General features: G+C 40.6%; 1 protein-coding gene across 3 annotated transcripts in view; it reads right to left on the reverse strand.

The window, feature by feature from the left end:
• LOC100878532 (protein groucho) overlaps positions 1–15794 on the reverse strand; it is a 61005-nt gene extending 45211 nt beyond the window's left edge. For 2 of the 3 annotated variants that reach the window (XM_012291268.2, XM_012291265.2), the window contains exon 1: positions 8217–8687. In XM_012291268.2, coding sequence (XP_012146658.1) covers positions 8217–8282 — 66 coding nt within the window. In that variant the 5' untranslated portion in view covers positions 8283–8687. Of the gene's footprint in view, positions 1–8216; positions 8688–15714 lie in introns of those variants that run through there. The other variant, XM_076531695.1, reaches the window with a different exon arrangement.
• Positions 15795–19969: the final 4175 nt, after the last annotated feature.

Consider the following 19969-nt stretch of genomic DNA (forward strand, 5'->3'; position numbering starts at 1 on the left):
GGTAAAAATGAACGACACATTAGAACGAATATACCTTTCGCTCATGATGCGGTTCTTGCGAAACGGAATTGATTGTTTGAAAATTCGTGATTGATAAAATTCGTTTACGTTGCGTTCGTATGCGTTCAAATATACAATTTGTAAATTTAAAGGTTTGAACATCGGTATATTGAAAAGTCAATTCGTAGATCCGTAAATATGAAAATTGATAATTCAAGTTTTGAAATGACTGATAATTTTGCGGCAATAATCGATTTCCAAGATATGAGGTAAAATGTGATATTCGAAAGCTAAGCATGTTCATAAAAATGCTTAATGTACAGTGTAAAGATTGTCGAGAGAAACGATATCGAAACGTATCGCAAAGCACCACGATAATTCTTCTATCGTACTCGATTCCGTATCGGCGATCGTGAACCAATTTCGAGGCAAGTTACGAGAAGAACCACTCGAGATATTCGCGGATACGACAACGACAATCGCACGAATGGCAGCCGGATACACACGAACACGGTATGTATCGTTATTTGCAGAGAAACGAATTCGTGCCGTGATATCGCATGATTAGCATGCAATTGCTCGGTCGACTTATCGGCGAGCATTCAAAGTCACTGTTCCAACTTTCTAGAACACCCGTCGAAATGCACCTTTAGCAAACGCGAGATATTTCAGTGGCCGGGTTTACGGGAAAAGGCTTGCGTCATCTTTGCCGAAACTTTTTAGCCCTGTGTATCGAAACGTGCTTTCGGTGTTTTCTCGCGACACTCCGATAAAGACATTCCAACGAGAACATGATTTATTCGGAACAATATCGGCGAGAATGGCACAGATTCTTGCAATATTTCAACCCACGTTCCTCTTTGCCCGTTATTTTTGACATAAGTCACGTAAGACGTGACTGATCGCGATAAGAAAACGAATATCTCCACAAAAATTTGTTTCGGAAACTTGCAAACGCATTTGTACTTTTAAATCTCAAATTTTTATATTTACATATTTCTGTATTCTCGAATTCACCCCAATTTCAAGGTCCACAAATTGGGCAGTCAAATTCCTGAATTTTATATTTCTACATCCCCAAGTTCAAATAGTTTAACCCTTCGCACTCGAAGATAATTTGACTGTTTGTAAAAAGCAGCTTCAAAACTTAATTAAAAAATTAAATGAATTCTCTTGAGGTTATTATTTCTCTACTAATAATTTCCACTATTGTTTGTTTCACTATGTTTATACATTACACGTGTCATATTATAGAATGAGTTAAAAAATGCTTATTTCGAATTATTGTATTAAATAAAATGGTGATCGAGAGTCACCTCTTGAGCGCAAAGGGCTAAATCGTAAGTTCGATTCTTCAAAAGCTACCCTTCGTGTAGAAAGTTGGGACAAGGGATCAGGAAAGGAATCTTCAGAAATATCACACCTTTTATTTAAAATCTAACAACGTTTGCAGTGAAAATTGTAGAAAGCGATGGCGTATGGAGGTTCAGCAACATTTAGAAAGATTTAACAACGATTCGTGCGAGTAAAGCCGGTTACTGACCGCAAACGTTCTCCCGGCTCGAAATCCTCGAGCTGCGGTCTGAAGTAGTCGCGGTGGAAACACAGGGTCGATCCTAACAATCGATTTGTCTAGAATTCTAGAAGTTTAAAGTATCGTCTGAAGGACGTAGCGGAAGAGGAGAGGCGGAGACGTAGACGGAGGGCTCGCTGTTAAAACTTTCCGCCTGGAGTTTCGTAATGATCGGCGAGCCAGTTTATCCGGAAATAATATTTGTACAGCTTGTACGTAAACAACCCTGGCGGCCCTCCAGAGTGCCAATAACACCGCCTGTGTCAACTCGGTCAAGCACCGGAGAGCTCAAATGAGTCACGATGCGAACCAGAAGAAAGGTGTAACTCTTTGAATTTCAGTCGGAGAAACAGACAGCGAGGACAGCGTTCGAACAGAAAATACCTCTTCTTACTCGCTTTCACCGTCATCAGCTGGCACCTAACACGCGAAATCCCGTTTGGTTTGCACTTCCTGCGAATTAATTATTGCCAAAAGGCTTTTAACACCTCGGCGTATATGTTTCTTTAACGTCGTTTAATACGCATTTGCGATAGAGTGGGAAATTAAATAAATAAATAAGTGGAAAGTTAGGAGTGCTATTATCGATTGATTCCTCACTGATGTTTATCGGTATACTGATATCTAATTACTCTTGTTTAAACATTGAACCTAATTTCAAACGAGAATAATCTAATTTGTATAACAACATTTTATGTAAAACCATTAACGACTAGGTTAGGCGTTGTATAAGGTCTGCGTTCGAGCTAGGTTAAATTAAAATTAAAATTTAGATCTTTAGAGTTAAAGTTAAGTTAAAGTTAGGCTAGGTAAGGTATGTCATTCATATTGAATAAGGTTAAATTATTAAACCAGATTAGTTAAATCAGATTATTCGAATAGTCAGAGTTGAAAACCCGATCAAACATCGGAATATGAAATGATATTTGGAGCCTAGTTAATAGCTCCACACGTAAAACCCCGTTTCAGAATTTCTTTTTCAGTGCTCGCGTAACGTATAAATTAGCCCGAAATGAATTTCATTAAAACGAAAGCAACGGCAACAGCGGGCAACGGCCATTCAAAAAAGAATGGTTACGTTCGGACACAGATCGCGGGCGATACAGAGCTATTTGCACGTCGCGAGATTTATAATGCGCGCCAATTACACGTAACACGCTTCGCTCATTCCGCGGTGTAATTCATCCTGTGTAATTACCAATGCATATTGCGGTCTCTGCGGAAGCTCGCAAGCGTGCAGACCGCGAATTTCGTGCAATCGTACTTCGAACCCCCTTCGTTCACCCCTCTATCCGATTCCCTCTTTCCCTCGCACCATCGTCGTTCCGTTCGTCTCGATTTCAATTTCACCCTGATCCTAGCTGAATATACCCCGACCCGCCACGCCCTTGCCACACAACCCCCTTCGTTCCATCTTTCGCATCCCTCTTCCTCTTTTCTTCGTTTCCACGCCAGACAATTATGTGACGAACGATTGTTCTCGTCTTCTCGCGTATACATAATAATCGCGATATAGTAATCAGGGGTGCGCTTTCATTGTCCTTCGGGGTTTAATTCGCTGGAACGGATACCAGTGAAACATGGAAAATCCTGTCAGTTGTCGAACGAAATATGATGCTTTGATATTTTTGTAGAAATAAATATAGAACGATTAAGAAAATGCAACCATATCGTCTGCCCCAATAAAATCTGCCCTTTTTTGAACGAACCCGCTATTTTTATATAAACGCAAATATTCGAAAACGGTAGAAGGTGCAATCGGCAAACGAAAGTTCGGTAACGAGTCGGACAAACAATCGAGAGCGACAATGACGAGTAAACATGGCCGGAACTGATCGAGAAACTCAGGTAACATTTTTTTCTCTGTTCCTTTGGAAGACCTGTGTGCACCTGTGTTTATATTGCAGGCACTTGTCAACAATCAAGCGTCCCCTCCGTAAATTGTAACCTCACCTGCGCACAGACGAACTCGAATTTTACGATCCTACAACGCTAATAGGATTACCGGATTAACGCGTGGAAAGTTAAGATACGGTCGGTGAAACTAACGGCAACGGACAATGGAACACGCCAAGAACGTCGTGCAGTGTCGTTCTGCAGGTAAATTTTTCTACCGACACCCGTATCGATTACGGAAACCCGTAAACGGCACCCATTACGGCAATAAAAAGAAAGAGTAACTCCCATCGACTTACCGATAGTACGATTTAAACGAGAACCTCGTTTAAGGTCGGATTAAAGTGACGCGATTACGCGTGAACATCCTACAGCTTCGGAAGAATGCGACGCTTTTATATCGCGTGCTACCGATCGTTTTTAACATCCAAAAGAAAAACCGCTACAGAATAAACTGAAGAAAAATCGGATAGCGGGGCACACGTCTATAAAAATGGATCACCCAAGTCGGCCTTTTAAAACGGACAAATCTGTTCCACTTTCGATACCGTATTGGAAACGTTCCAACCGTTTCAAGTAATTCCATGCAACGGAAGCGTCTCTCCTTAAGGTGGATTTATGTTATACGTTCAGGCAAGAAACGACTCCGTTCGGGCAAAAATTGTTGCGGATGGAAACACACGAATGTGTATTATATGACCGTGATATCTTCCATACGTCTTACTCCTACGTTACGAATATTTTCGAACGATCTGATCGAATTTTTATATTTCGAATATCGGTGCTGCAAAGTATCTTTGCCAATCTTTGTCCGAGGAGAACTTAACCGAGGGAGTAAAAGCAACCCTTATCCCGGATTTACTTTCCATCCCCTATTTTCCCCCGGTTCGCTCAGTCGATAATCGTCGATACGTCGTCGCGGTGGCACGTACGAACACAATGTAATTGCGGATATTGGCCGCTACCGGCCACGATACACGCATTTATTTTCGTCGATCCCGACGAGAGCTTTTCCGCCTCGTCTCGCGCGGCCTGTTTACGCTCGAATGAAAATTTGCGCACCAGCCAAATATTATTCCGTCGACGACCCACGTTCACGATCTCTTTTCCCCTCCCTGTTCGTTCGTTCGTTTTCCAACCGTTTTTGCGCCACCGTCCGTCTGCCCGCCTGTGCCCGCGCGCACATGCCAGACGCGAACGAGCGAGCAAACACGCAGAGCACGAGCGTGTGCACGCGTGCACACATGGCACGAGGTTCAAAGCGGCACGGTTAAAGGCACAGTCGACGAAAAAAAAATTAGGTTCGCGTCAATTTCATCCGACGCGTATTTATACACAAAGACGCGTTGGTGTCTAGCGGATGTGTGCTCGCAAAATTTTCACCTCGGCTGACAATACGTGTGGAAAATTATGGAGCGAAATAGTAAAATAGTTATGCTAAAACTTGCTGGGGTTTGAGTATAAAACAACTCATATACAAATTTAACACGCTAAAGCAATTTTCAATTGCGTCCAGTAGTGTTTTAATTTTTAATCAATTTTTTCAAATATTTTCACAATATCTTGTTGCATTTATTTTTCATAGATCCATGTAATTAATACGAGAATTAGGAAAGTAAATAAATTTTTAACAATACATATGTTAATAGCATAAATTAGATATTATCAAACTTTTTGAAAAATGAGAAATTTTTAAAAGCATACGGAAAATATAATAGAGTCTAATTGAAACTTATTACAAGTTCGTATACTTTGAAGTCATGCTACGTATTAATACTGCAAGAGAACCAAAAAAAGTTCACAACCAACTCATAATATTCACAATCGTCCATCATATTACAAAATTAATATTTTTTGTGTATGTAAAATTTGTATACGAAAATCAGAGTTCTAAAAATCTTTAGAAAGTCGTAAGTGACTGAAGTAATATTTAATTCTTTGAAGAATTAATTTACAAAATCGTGTAAACCAATTTTTGCTTAATTTCTGAACGTCAGTGTAATTGAATTTCCGGTGTATTCTGTTTGAATAATTTTGAAGATGGTGCGATTGCGATCCGCCGGCATGGTACCGTCGCCGTCTATTTCGACGTTACGCTCCGCCGACGGCAATATGCCACACCATCACGACTTAACGACGTCGATTTTATCGACTTACAAATGAATACTTTGATTATATCTATGCATGCATGCGCATATGACTGCCCCATTTCAACTCTTTCTATCTAAAAAAATAGGTTCATCAAATCCAGCTTAGCTCGTTTTATTTTACCTGTTCCGTATTGTTCACCTTTTTGTCTGTTTGCAATAGTTTTAAACAAAAATTTACTTCGATTAACAGTAGTGTACTGTATTGTCGATGCTAATAACTTATACACGGTTCAATCGAATTAATTACGGAATAATTTATTTGACAGAATAATCGCGCTTTAAAATAAAAAATATCCTTGGTAACCAAAAGTTTCTGTCGTTCACGTATAAATAGAGCGTTATCAGGTATTTTAGCGAAATTTGTAACGTGTGCTATCGTACGAATACTTGTCAATTTGCATGCAAAATTACATGGGTCGACTGTGGCATATCTGCACAATTACACTTTGAATTTGCTCGAGAATCGTAAAAATAATCGGTACAGAATAATTGTTACCGATAAGAGACATTTACAAAACTTATATAACTATTACTACAACGATTGTCCACAAGTTCCATAAATGTCCGCAATATCGTAGGAAATTATGTAGTTCGCATAAGACGTGTACTCATAAATATGTATCCGGTAAAATGTATTTCGTAAAAAAGTGCATTACCGATAAACATAGATGACCTCTATTACTGAAACATAGCCGATAAAATTAAATGCCGAATACGTAAACAAATTATATTTATGCGGTTAAAATTACGACTCTTTTCCTCTACGATTTCGCAGCGCATAAATAAAACGCTGAAGAAAGTTTGAAGATCGGTTTTGCTCCGATTGCGTGCACGTTGAAATAAAAAATCGCCGATTATTATCAAACACGTAGAAGATGGGGATGTAACGGAAATCGTTGCGAAACGGACATTTTATTTGATTTAGTAATACACAGTTTCGTAACAATAATGAACGCCATTAATCTACTCTCTAAACAATCGTAACTCTGCAACAAATTTTGTTCGTATGCAACTGTTCCACGTCTAAACGGATAATATAAATCCACGTTTAGAGGAAGGACGGGATGAAACGAGAAGCGAAGAGGGTGGGTGCAGAACGTGGGTAAACTATCGAGAGAAAATAAATACGGAACCGGATTCATTCGGCTAACGATCCGAAAGAGTCCGTCTGGCAACGCGCGAGTTGCCGTCGCTGCCGTTCAAACCCGGCTCGAAAAAAAACCCGACAGTACTTTTCAAGCCTGTCTTTTTATTCCGTTTGAGTGACGCCAATGGAGAAAAAAACAGACCATGGACTACGAATTCATCTGACGCGAGAGTCTGTCTATAGTCAGCGAACGTACCGGGTCGATATATCGATATCTCGAATTAGCATGGATAGAGGAGGCTCGACCGGTACTGCAACGAACGATACTTATCGAAAGTGCGCTTACAATAGAAAGGATTTTTTTTTGAATACGAAGATACGATGCCCGTTCGATATCCGTGGCGAAACGAGACGATAAATTGCAAAAGGGGCGAAGAAAAAGAACCAGAGAAAGGAAAAAGAAAAACGATCGCACAGTGACGGGTTAGTAGCAGGTGCAATTTTCGCAGCCTTATTTCTCGGGATATTTAAATTGATACCTACCGACCGGGAAGTTCAATTTAATTTCATCGGTTTGCGTTGTACACCGATCACTTCGACAATGTATAAAACAATACCAAATGCTTTTATGTCTTCTTACATCATTCAACATTATTTCCGGAGGTTCTGAAAGTTCCCAGTTTTCATAAACCCTTGTTCTCAACTTCCAAAATTCTCAAATTTTCATTTCTATAAATTTTTAGACGATCGTTTCAAATTTCTGAACTTCCACATCCAGTAATTCTTACAATTTGAAAATTCCACATTCTCAAATTTTCAAAGTCCCAATATCTGAACATTATTAAATGCTCGAAGCGCATACATAAAATACCACAAATTAAGCGCGCATTTAACACTAAAAATTCCGAAGTTTTAATCTCCCAATGCCGAGACTTCACAACCAACTCATTCATATATTAAAATATTTAACTCGACCCATTCAGAATTAGCTAGCGTCGCACGCTTCGAGAATCTCGGCATAGAAACATCATTAATCGCATCAGACAAGCAATCCACTTGTAATTATATCCTCGTAACAATCATCGACTGTTAACACCAATGAAACTAGATCTTCAATAAAAACTACGATCCGAGTAATGCTCGATGGCCGATCGAAAAACGGAGAACAAAAAAGTGAAATACTTTTCCCTGGACAATTACCAGTTCAAAGAACACCGATCTACTGTTATTTACATAGGAACGTTCCAACCTGCTTTTCTAGATTCCAAGTGCAATTTCGCGATAGCACGGTAAGTTTATCGCGTCGGTGGCAGCACGAGGTAACACGCACGATTTGACGCGATCGAACACGAAAGGTAAGAACGTAAACTCCCCGGCGAGACGTCTCAATAGGTAAAAATTTCTCATTTGCATTTTTATCGAGAAGTCACGCCAGTCATTCCTGTCAGGCTTGTACGTACATATACGCATACAAGGCGAGAGTAAGGGAAAAAGAAACAAAAGCATTTACCGGGTGCCGTGCCGCAGCTGCCACGGCCACAGCTGCCGCAGCGTTTATGCTGGCATTGGGGTACATCTTATCGCCGCTGGCCCTCCAAGAGGTTACGTTGCTCCTTCTCGGTTACGACGAAGTCCTGTCAGGGTTAATGGATACGTCTCCCGTTATCCCCAGGTATATCCGACGGTATCCCAGGTCATAGCCTGTACGCACTATTATTCACTGGTCAGCGAAGAAAACACAAGGCGAAGCTACACACTCGCACACTGTCACTTTCTCCGTGGACCACTCACTTCGTGTATATACCCTGGTTTCACAGCGATACACCGAGGGAGGAAACGTTGATGTATACCACGCACCCGTATAGTAAAACGGAAACTGCTTCCGACGGCGTTGGATCACGCTAAACGTATCGCCACGGCGAGACAGAGCTCGAAGCGATCTGCCCTCGACGACGGTCGAGTATCAACTAATCAACCGCAGAGCCGAGGGGAAGCGCTACTCCCCACCTTCTCCCGCCACTCTACCCCCACCACTCGATTCGACACCACGTGGTTTCCCCTCGACACGAGAACGAACGAGCCGGATCGTTCGGTCGTTTTCGCTCTCGCTCTCGCGACTACGACAATCGGCCTCTTAGCTCGTTCGTCTCTCTTTCGTACGCTCTCGGATACGCTCGTACATTTGAACGAGACGGGAATCCATTCGTCGCCGATCCGCTTTGCATTTTTACTTACGCAAAAACGAGATTTGTGCGGTAAATCTTGCGGCGAGTTTGTAGGTACATTACGAAGCCGCGTATTAAATTATTACTCGAGACGCGATGAACATCGCTAACGCATGCCGGAAAACCTGTGTTAACCTTCCCCTTTATTACATGCAAATTTGATCGCTTCATAACGAACAGCGTCGCGATTCCTTCGATGCTTTTATTATGTTCACTTGCGTTATGGAATGGAGGGCACGAATAATTGTTGAGTAATTATGTTTTCGATCTTGATGATCGTGTGAACGCGCGGAACGGTATTAATGTTGATTCATTTCACGGAATAGGACCTTTGGGTTATAAATAATTTACGCGGAAAGACGAGTCATTTAATTTAGTACTAGGGTGCGTTGATAACCGTCCCGTAATTTACGTGGGATATACCTTTTATTAACCAACATTTAAGTTATAAATTTTCAAATTTTTATATTCCATAAGTTTTAACAAACTTTCAATTCCATGAATTATCAAATGTTTAAAATATCCGAATCTCCAAATTACTTTTCAAAATTAAATTCCTTGGTTCCTGCATTTCACGATGTAATGCGCATCATATGTTGTGTGCACTTCGATATGTCCTTTATGCATGCATCGCTATTGTAAACAATATTGAATCGAAAGTAACAGAATCGTAGCAAGTTTGTCGTCTTCCTATTGACACAGGGCAAAAGGAAGCCAGCAAATTTATTTTCCCTTCATGACGCACGCTCCCTCCCCTTAATCCCTGGTTCCTTTCAGACCCTTCCGCTACAATCACCGAAACCTTCAACGTGGCCCTGCCCTTTTTGGTTAGTTTACACTCGACCCGTTCGTAGCCACGAATCTTTCGGATTGGAATTCGGCCTCCACTCGGTCATCCGTCATCCTTGTCACGCTTGTTTAGCTTCTCTCTTTTCTGTGTAGGGTATCTGGCAACCTTGTCGCTCGCCCGTCCGTTTCATCCTCGACCCCGGGGTGCTTGTCGTGCACCCTGTTTTTCTCGTCCTTCCCCTCTTTCCCAGCCTCTTTTCGTCCCTCTGACTCGTACTTAAGAGCTTCAACAATCGACATGTACACACACACACGTGTACACCGGATACAGACTTCGACACGACCATCCCTTTTCGATGGGGTTGTAACCATCGACGATCTTTCCACCTCAACTCCCAGCAAACAATTATTATCACTTTACCCTTCCTGTACTCGGCCCAGTGACGCTTAATCTTGGTGTTACTTAACGAGAAAAAAAGAACTAAAGTAGAGGGGCGCCTTCGTCGGCTCGTAAGAGCAAATGGCGGACCATTTTAACGAGCGATGACGTGCAACCTAACCTCGTCACGAAATTTCGCGTACGGAGCAAATGGAAGAAGAAATTACAGAGTTCGCTTATGACATCGTGGCTGAGCAACGTGTACTTAAGTTGAGTACACCTAGTTTAGTCACCGCAATTTCACTTAATTATTACATAAACACCGCACAGTTTTTTTCATTGGCCATCGCGAACTTTGAATATTCGATGAGTTTAATCATCGATATAATTGGTAGGCTTCAGGTATATCTAAAATGGGGTCTAATCTGATCTTGGAGATTTTTTAAATAAGTATAGTATCCAACAAGGCGTTCTTCTATAAAGATAATATAAGAGAAATTTTCAATGTTCAAGTATATTGACTTGAAAATTTGGAAATTATAAAAAAGCTAGAAAACTTTGAAATAACTCGCAGACTACAAATTTACCTGACCTAAAATTATTTTAAAACAAAGTTTATAATGAATGAATTTCCAATCGAGTACAAGCACCGATAACCTATTTCTGCTTATTTTTAATTTGTATTTCATTATATTAATTGCAACGTGTAATGGAATTGTTCCGTGCAAATAAATGATACTTATAACTCAATCATGCATATTGTATTTCAGTCACCAACTAATTTTTACAATAAAAAGAAGCTTAACAAGTTTAATACACACCCTCATAGGGGTCACGAGTGTGGGATTCTAAGCCCTTGTGAGGGTCCGTGTATATGTTAATTATACATTGTTCGCAAGAAAAGAACTGATGTCGGTTTATCGAAACATGGAAAAAGAGGAAGAATAAAAAGATGGAAAACCTATTTTTGTATGAGTTAATACGGTTAAATGCGTCGTCGCCGATACGTCAAAAGATAGGGAACAAGGAATTTTCGTATCGAACGTTCCGGTTCGGTGACAAGCAATGACGTGTTCCTTTTCAGCTTTCGCTGCTCGAATTATACGACTCAGATTTCTATATCTTGTATCAGGGCAAATGGTTTCGCGCTTTGCATATCCCTACAAAACACGCTCGCCGCTCGTAAATATTAACCGTGGAGCGGTAATTAATTCTGCGCCACTAATTATATGTGTTTGCTTAATCGACGGAAGTATAATTTTCTGTTGCGAAAATTGAACACCGGCACGTTTTTTCCTTTTCCGTTTTTATGCTTTGATCTCGATCCGCAAATAGTTAACCTCTGATAGATAAAAATAATCACGATTTATAAGAAAGATAGGGAACAAATGTAATTATGAAATATTTGCATGAATTTTAACAATTCAGATTTTACGTTCCACATTAGTAAGCAGGGGTGATTTTTAATTGAGGATGTGCGCGAAAGACGAGGTCACGATAATACATTTTTTTATTTTACTCATTTCCATACTTTTACAAATTTTCAAATTTCTAAACTCTCAAATTTTAGACACAACCTGAAATTCTCCAAATTTCTAAACTCTCAAATTTTAGACACAACCTGAAATTCTCCAAATTTCTAAACACAATATTTGATTTTTAAAAAAAATGTTTTGTCCTGAAATGCATCGATGATTCTTGGACACTATGTACATATTTATTTCAGGTTTAATTATAATTTAATTTTTTGTAGTGTACATATGTAACGTAAAGATAAGATCAAAGTAAAATTACAGAATACTATATCAGAATAAATAAAATGTTAACACCGGTATAAAAATAAAAGCAATTTGTTTATGCTTGCCTTTTTTTAGACGTGAAAAATGAAAAGTATATTTATACCCTTTTCTCGAATGTGTAAGCGAAGAACACGTTTTCCTCTCGGACCGTGAACGTGTTAACACTGCATCTTACGGTTGACGCTTCTCAAACAATTCCCATTTTATCGTATTTACCAAACACTTTAACGGCTACTCTTTTTCCTCGCGAGTATTTTCTTGAAACAGCACGATACACCGGTCCAACGCAATCAACTTGCCTTTTCGCGCGATACGTCACTACGAGAAAATCGGTTGGTGCTTGTTCACGCGTCTCCCTATTTAAACAGTCGCAGCCGATTCGCGTTTATCAACGAGGATGACGAATATTTAGGATCATCGATGTTTATAGTTTGTTTAACATGAACGTTTGTTAACGCATGGTTTATTAATGCCAACAGAATTCCCACGAGCGCGGTATTTATTTACACCGCTCTATTGTTCGGTCGGTTTGCCGAGGCGAAACTGATCGGGGAGCAATTGAATCGATTGCATGGTCTACGGAATAATTTTAGCGCAATCTAAAGATTATATGATTACCGCTAACGTGTTGCGCTATCTGTCCATGCAAAACCATCGATCGATCAAAGAAAAAAGTTTTCTTGCGTTTCAATGATACATTGTTCGATCCGTTGTAATAGTCACGGCGATATATAACCTCGCGCATTTATGCGACACTTTTACATTTTATGAATCAACATTTAGATCTGGTAAGCCATTGTAAAATAACTTAAGTCTGAAAAATATGAGGTTACATCCGTTATACAATTTTGAGATTTTTTAGATTTGAACATTGGTCTCAAAAATCTTAAAAAGATTTATAAAATAAATAAATGACTTCAGAATTTTGAAATTTTGTAAAGCGTTGAAAGGAAGATATTTTTGCAATCTCAAAGATAATCTTGTATATGAAGATGTCAATATTGTCGATAATGGAGATAATCGTATTTTAATGAAAGTTGATTTAATTAAAATTGTTCCTGAAAACATTTGAAGACAGCAATAATTACTCAGTGTCGTATATCTTTAAAAAAATGTAATAACAATTTCAAGTATAATATTTATCCTTCAATGTACAAAGATGTTAATGTGTTAAAATACAGAACGTTTTTATAAATGGCTGATACTACTTTAAATAAATCAGAGTTCTCTCATGAATACAGTTTATGAAAATTGATGTGAATTTAAAAAGCTTGCATTTAAAAATATATGCGAGCGCGATTCGATACTTTATATTGGTACGGAGATGTACGTATAAATTAAGCAGCGTTAAAAATAAATTTTTGATAACAAATCATACTTTTAACAAAACATGCGCTTGTCAAGATAAAAATAGAACGTTCTCAATGTCTTTTATTTCTCTATTTGGATATGGTAATCTGTCTGGTATTATGATTTCAACTGTTACTTAATTCGCACAGAAAATATTAATCTTAATTGAAACTTCAATTTCTTGAAGATTGAACAGGGACTTTTAATTACATTTATCGATAAGCATTATTTAATTTGACAGAATTAATCTTTTTTGCATACAGATTTCTATATGTAAGATTGTTTTGCTGAAATATTGTTTTTTATAAGAATTAAAATATATTTACTATTGTTTAAAATGGCTGACTTCAATTATTCTTAAATTTAATTTTTTATGAAACACTTTGACTATTTACTAATTATTTAATGATTGGAAAAATTTAGGACAAAATGTAGATGACCCCTAGCTATAGCAAATCTATGTGACCACATTTGTGTAATTATTATTATTTAGTATATAGTTATTAACCGCATCATTGATAATACGCTGATACGGTTATTAATTATACAGCAAATAATTGCATCTACAATGGAATGACTGCAAACATCGTGGTTTTCAATATAAATTTTAGATTTTCTGTACATAGTAGGATACAATGTAGCCTTTGTATAAGATCACATATGTTAGAATTTTTTTATTCTCATATCTATACATTTCCAGATTGTCACATGTTCAAGTTTTCAAATTTTATAGTTTCTGAATTTCAACTTTTCAGCTTCCAAATTCTCAGATATCTTAATTCTCAATTTCTCTAATTTTTCATATTTCCATATTCGAAATCTCAGGATTCTTAAATTTCTATACCTTTAACTTCTCATATTTCCTCTTCCTAAATTCCCAAATCTCCAGGTACTTAAATATTCGAGTCTTCAAATTTACAATTTCATTCTCATATTTTGATCTTAGCCATCAGGCCAAGAAGACCCACAAGTCACATTCCAGTATTTCTAAATCCCCTAAACTATGCACATTCCCATATTTTGAATCCATCCTCAGATATTGAAATCCAAAGAAGACGAGCCCTCAGAAAAAATAATCGGTTTGTATTTTCCTGAGGGAAGCCAGATTCGCTGTCGACCGTGCACGTGATTCGCACGAAAGGGTTAAGCATTGAAAAGCCGCGCACGTATCTCGAATAAAAACTTTAACGAATATCGGTCAGTTTGAAATACTCGTATAGTTTCGAGCACGATGCGGCACGTGTTTGGTAAAACGATCAAAAAATGATTTTCCGCGAAAACACCTATAACATCGCGATCCGGTGGTAGCTAGTGACCGTCACTATTTCCACGCTTCCTGATAACAGACACACGAACGTACCGATATCAGCTGGCTGGTCGCGCGAGAATTAATTGCCGAAGCGGCAATAGATCAAGCGGAAAGTTTTATCACCGAGCGCAACCGCACGGGTCAGACGGGAACGCGGTCGCTACTGTTAAACGGAAAAATTTCGCGGCACGGATCTTTGGACTCCACGAGATTTGATATATGGAAAACTCATTAGAATTCTATCTGAAGTCGTTCCACTGGAACAAAGAGGTGGCCCTCGCGCAACCAGACCAACGAGTTTCGATAAAGCCGAGGGAAAAAGTGATTATGCCTCGCGCCGATAAATATTTACGCCTGCTTAGAGAACAAAGAGAATTTGTTCTTTCGGATTATTGCAAATATTTCATTTTATTCGATCGTACTAAGAAATATCTTATACCTTTCAAACATGCACAACGTTAAATTTTAAAATGTTCACCAAATATGTTTTCTAATTTGTCACATTACAAATTCTTGAACACTATAATGACAAGTCCACCGTGTACTGTTGTACTTATTCGAATAATTTCTGCCGGGTGCAGCCCCACCGTAAGGCCCTACCTTATAGTTACACCAGCTAGGATGTTATCACAAAGTAAATATTCAATTCTTTTCTAGCATCAAATGTTCGTGCAACATAAACGGCACGAACACAGTGTATTATACAAGTTGGCGTCTTTTTATCGCGCATCCGTATTTCCATTATGTCAGCAAACGACACAAAGCGGAACACAAAAAAAGGGAGAACAGAAGGCAAAGAACGAAAGAAACGGACTAGTACTTTTCAATATATGTATTATCGCCTTTTTAGTACGCTTTAATCGCTTCCCTTTATCAGAGATGACGAGGATAAAAATGTGCTCGTGGGTTCACACACGGAGAAATCGAAAGAACCGCGTTCTTCCGCGAGGCAACCTCTTAACAGGACGCTCTGACATGGCAGTAAGTGCAAAATAAAAAAAAAGAGAGAGAAGAAGAGGAGAAAGAGGAAGAGAGGGAAAAAGGGCAGACCGTATCGTACGGGTACGATATTAAAAAAGAGGAGAAGGAACGGCGAGAGAAATCGAGAGGAGTGTTTTCGTCATAGCACCGAGGCGAGGAGAAATGACATTACATACCGTGAAGGCGCGATGCAGAAAAAGCTCTCGAGCTTCGAGCAATGCTTCGCGCCCGTCGACGACACCAACCACGACTACACACCGTCGACGACTGCAAAAAACCGCTTGAAAAGCTCCCGCTACCTGGCCTCCAACGATCGCCCCGATTCCAGCTACACGATTATACGCGTACCATTCACGCGTGCAAGAACGTTTACGCGCTTAGAACCGCCTCTGCTTTATTCCACCGTCTAACCAGAACTCCGCGAAACAATGCGATAGAACTAATTTCTTGATTCAACGATGCAACGATCGAATGTTTTATCGATTATGCTCGATAGAGATGTTGCATTTATAAGCTGCACAATTTCCATGTATTATCCCTTTAGACCGAGGTGACAAGCAGTTTGTTAAAAAGATAAGATCGGTATACGAGTATATTTTATATGACCTTCTCGTAGATCAGAAAAAATCTGAATCTATCTGAAAAATTGTCGAATCCAGAAAAATCTGTTCCTTTTATATTCTTCGTAAAGGAAGGATCGTTGACTGTGCATAACGCGTAGAAAAGCACGAAGCTCGGAGCGTTCGGATCCAAAGCCGAACAACAATAGTTTCTCGATACGACGTCTATTTACAACCGTGGAACGGCAAAGATTCCTCGCGCATCGCGACCCTACACGCCCCGGTTAATAACAAACACCGCGAACGGTTCCCCCATAAAAAAGCAAAGCAAAGCGCTCGTCTCGACGAGAGATACGGAGCGACGACGAGTTCTTTGGAGTGCGTAAAGTAGCACGGGTAACGCGCGTGCTAAAAGGGCGACGTCTGACGCGGTCGAAAGAGGAACGGAGAACAGCGTCTCGCGGCAAGGAACAACGTTTCGATTCGTCTTTTAGCGTGCCGATGATCGTCGAGACGCGTTCGCCGCCGCAAAACCATAATTCCCCATCGGCGAGAAGAAACCTCGGCCGCTTCCGACGACCTCGGTTACTTTTCATCCGTCAAAACTCAACGGCGCGGTACCGTAGACAGGGTAAAAAGGAACGAGGGACACCGATAGTCGAGACAAAGACGCGAGAAGGACGCGAACAGGAGGATATCGGGCCGCAGGACGAGGACAGACGTTCTGGTGGAACACGGTACACGGCGCGAAATGCTCTTCACTGATTTCCTTCTCTAAATATGGCCGCCTTCGTACATCCTCTCTTTCTCGAAGACCGAACCCGGTGCACCCCTTTTCCGATAACCACCCATAACCGCCCCTGCTTGCCCGAGGTTCTACTTGATTGCCAAGGCGTCTTAACCTCGGCCTCGGCTAAGTCCGCGCGGACTCTGCCGTGCTCGACCTGGAAAAAGAGCGCGTCGACCTATAAGAGCCGCAAGTCTGCCCCGGCAGCCAACCTCGGCGCGGAAAAATCCGAGGCGACGCCCAGTGGGCGAATAAAGAGGCGTAATCGAGAACGAAAAAGGCCAATCCTGCCAGAAGAGCGCACCGACTCCGACCAACTGCGAACCATCGCGCGTACCGTTGACAGCCGCTCGTTAAATCCGCGCGGACTTACTCCCCGACCTTTATTATGCCTTTCTACGTGTCGGTATACATTTGTATAGACACGGCTACAACCGAGCGGCCTATACTCCCGCTGGTCTCCTCGAGTTCCGAGTCGAGTCACGAGGGTACGGGTCGAAGAAGGAAGAGGGTACGACCCCGACGGTGGTCGTGGAAGAAAGAGGAGCCAGGCACGATCACCGAATGAACGAACATTTCCGTGGCACGAACCACGAAAAACGTTCAAACGCGGAGAATAGCTTTGGCCCCGGTTGATGGTAGTGGTGATAGTTCCGATGTCGGTGGTGGTGATGGTGGTGCTGGTGGTGGTGAGCCGTTCAGTGTCGTCGGCCCACTCCACACGGACTAGTCCAGCCAATTAATACCAACGCCTTTCGCTCCCAGACTCCGAAAAATCCTCTTGTTCGTCGCCGCGACAACGAGCAACTGGAGGTCCGTTCGACGATATCGTTCCTGGTAGTCCGACCGTTTCGTTGACAAGTGCAACGGAGGTGTTATCCCTCTGTGAAAAACTTGAGTCCAATTGGACCACGGTCACATTGGCGTAACTGCGATTTTTCGACGCCGGACTACCACCGATATTCTAGCTTTATCGATAATGCCGATATATCACGAGACGCTTCTCGCTGACTTCAAATTTACAAGTTCACGCATTTGGGATTTTGGGGATTTAAAAAGTTAGCAATTTCATAATTTTGGAATTTAGAGATCTGGAAATTTGAAAATTTGAAACGGTAGAAATTTGCAAACTTAAAAATTTCGTCGTTTAAGAATTTGAGAAATTTTTAAGTATGAAACTTGAAAATCTTAAAATTTGAAAATTTATCGCTTAGAAAATTTATAATAGACGATACTCTACGTTTTACAGCCCTCAGTCTATGTGGGAGAGCATGAGTTTATATTTGAGAGGTTCGGAACCATTTTGGTCTCCACCTAGTTACGCCAATGGTCGCTGCTAGGTACTACAGACTTCTAGAGTGTTTCGTTTCTAGGGATACAGTCAGATTTATCGTTAGAAGCTAACATCCACGTTATCAACGTCTTTATTGCATCGCGGAGGAACGTTACACGCCTGTTGGTCTCTCTGGAATGTGAAGTTCTTCAATGACAAAGAGACAGGGGGACAAGAAGTCCAGAAAAATTGAGAGAATCCGATTAACAACCCGAGAGAGAAGCAATCTGTAGAAGCGGAGAATCTAGCTGGCCATAAAGTAAAAAAAATGTAATTTTTCTCTTTACGTTATATCGATTTATGTACGCTTTATACGTTACAAAAAGAATTTTTGCGAAAGGTGGTGTAAAATACTTTTATAATGGGCTGTTAGGTTTTTGTTCAATATAATAGTGGAAATTGTAAATTGTGTGTTTTCTAACAATTAATTAAAAAATGTCTAAATTTTTAACTTTGATAATTCGGAGATTCAAAGTGTCCGTAAATGCAATGAGATGCGATGAACAGGGAGCGGTATTACTTGACTAAAGTCCACAGAAGGAGAATTCGCTGAAGCGGCAATATAACGGGAGTCTACTGTAATATCCTGTAGGCGCTGCATTCTAATGGTAAGAACTATGAAATTCTTCCGGCCGTAAGTACATCTCATAGTACACGCATTGTGCACGTCCGTGAACTCTTCAACGGGTACTTGATCTACCGTCACCGTGTTAAACTGTTCGAATGAACGCCATGTGTCAAGAGATTACCGCGACTTCTAGTAATGTAGTTTCATTGATTTTCTCGGCAGGATCTCCGTTATTACAAACATTACGTTATCGGGCAAATAATATTTAACAAAACTAAAACAATTCCGACGCGTCGTCGCCGAATATAACGAATCCGCCGACGCAGCCAATTATATCGTTACCAGTATATTTACGAATGCGGGCGACATACAGGCGGTCCCCAATTCGCCTCCCCCGTTCATTCAGGGAATCACGAAAAATCGACCGTACGAATGTGTTTGATTGAAAATAAAACGAAAGGAAAACTGAAACAGCGGCTAGTACGCACGCGCACGCTCGTTCCGCTCGTTATTTTGAAGAGCAACGAACGGCCCGATGGATATACATACATATTTGACGTATCAATAAATTATAATGAATTTTGGCACATGGAATGTTAACAGACGCGCGCGTGTTCATAAAATTCCGTGGTGCGCTTATGACGAAGCGGCCAGGTAACAACCTGTGTGTCAATGCGCATCTCGTCCAGCCGATATTTCAGGTAATTCCAATATATTTCGTTCGGATTAAATTAATAATCGATTTTATAACGCGCCAACCGATTTATTAGCATGCCGTTGCTGTTGTACATAAAATTCCACTTATCCTTCCCTTTTTTCTCCCTCTTTCCGCTCGTTCCTTTTTTCTCTCCCTCCACAGAAATTCGAGCCCCTCCGCCTCCTCCTCTTCTTTCTCCTCTTGCACAGCCCCGAGGCTCTTTCGTCAGAGATTTCGATCGATCGTTTTCAATGCGGTGTCATTTCGACGAGAGCCACGGCAAGCGAACACTCTCGACGCTTAACGATCGTTTTATAAAATGACATGACCCTCGTAATTTCATTATGCCTTAATCCGACGAACGTTCGCGTTACGTAGACAGAGAGAGGGAAACGCCGTAGACAGGGCGAGTGTACCGAGACAGAAAGAGAGAGAAAGAAAAAAGAGAACGAGAGGAACAGTGAAATGGTGAAAAAAGGGAGGGAA

The sequence above is a fragment of the Megachile rotundata genome, chromosome 5 (genome assembly GCF_050947335.1).
Source record: "Megachile rotundata isolate GNS110a chromosome 5, iyMegRotu1, whole genome shotgun sequence".
Lineage (NCBI taxonomy): Eukaryota > Metazoa > Arthropoda > Insecta > Hymenoptera > Megachilidae > Megachile > Megachile rotundata.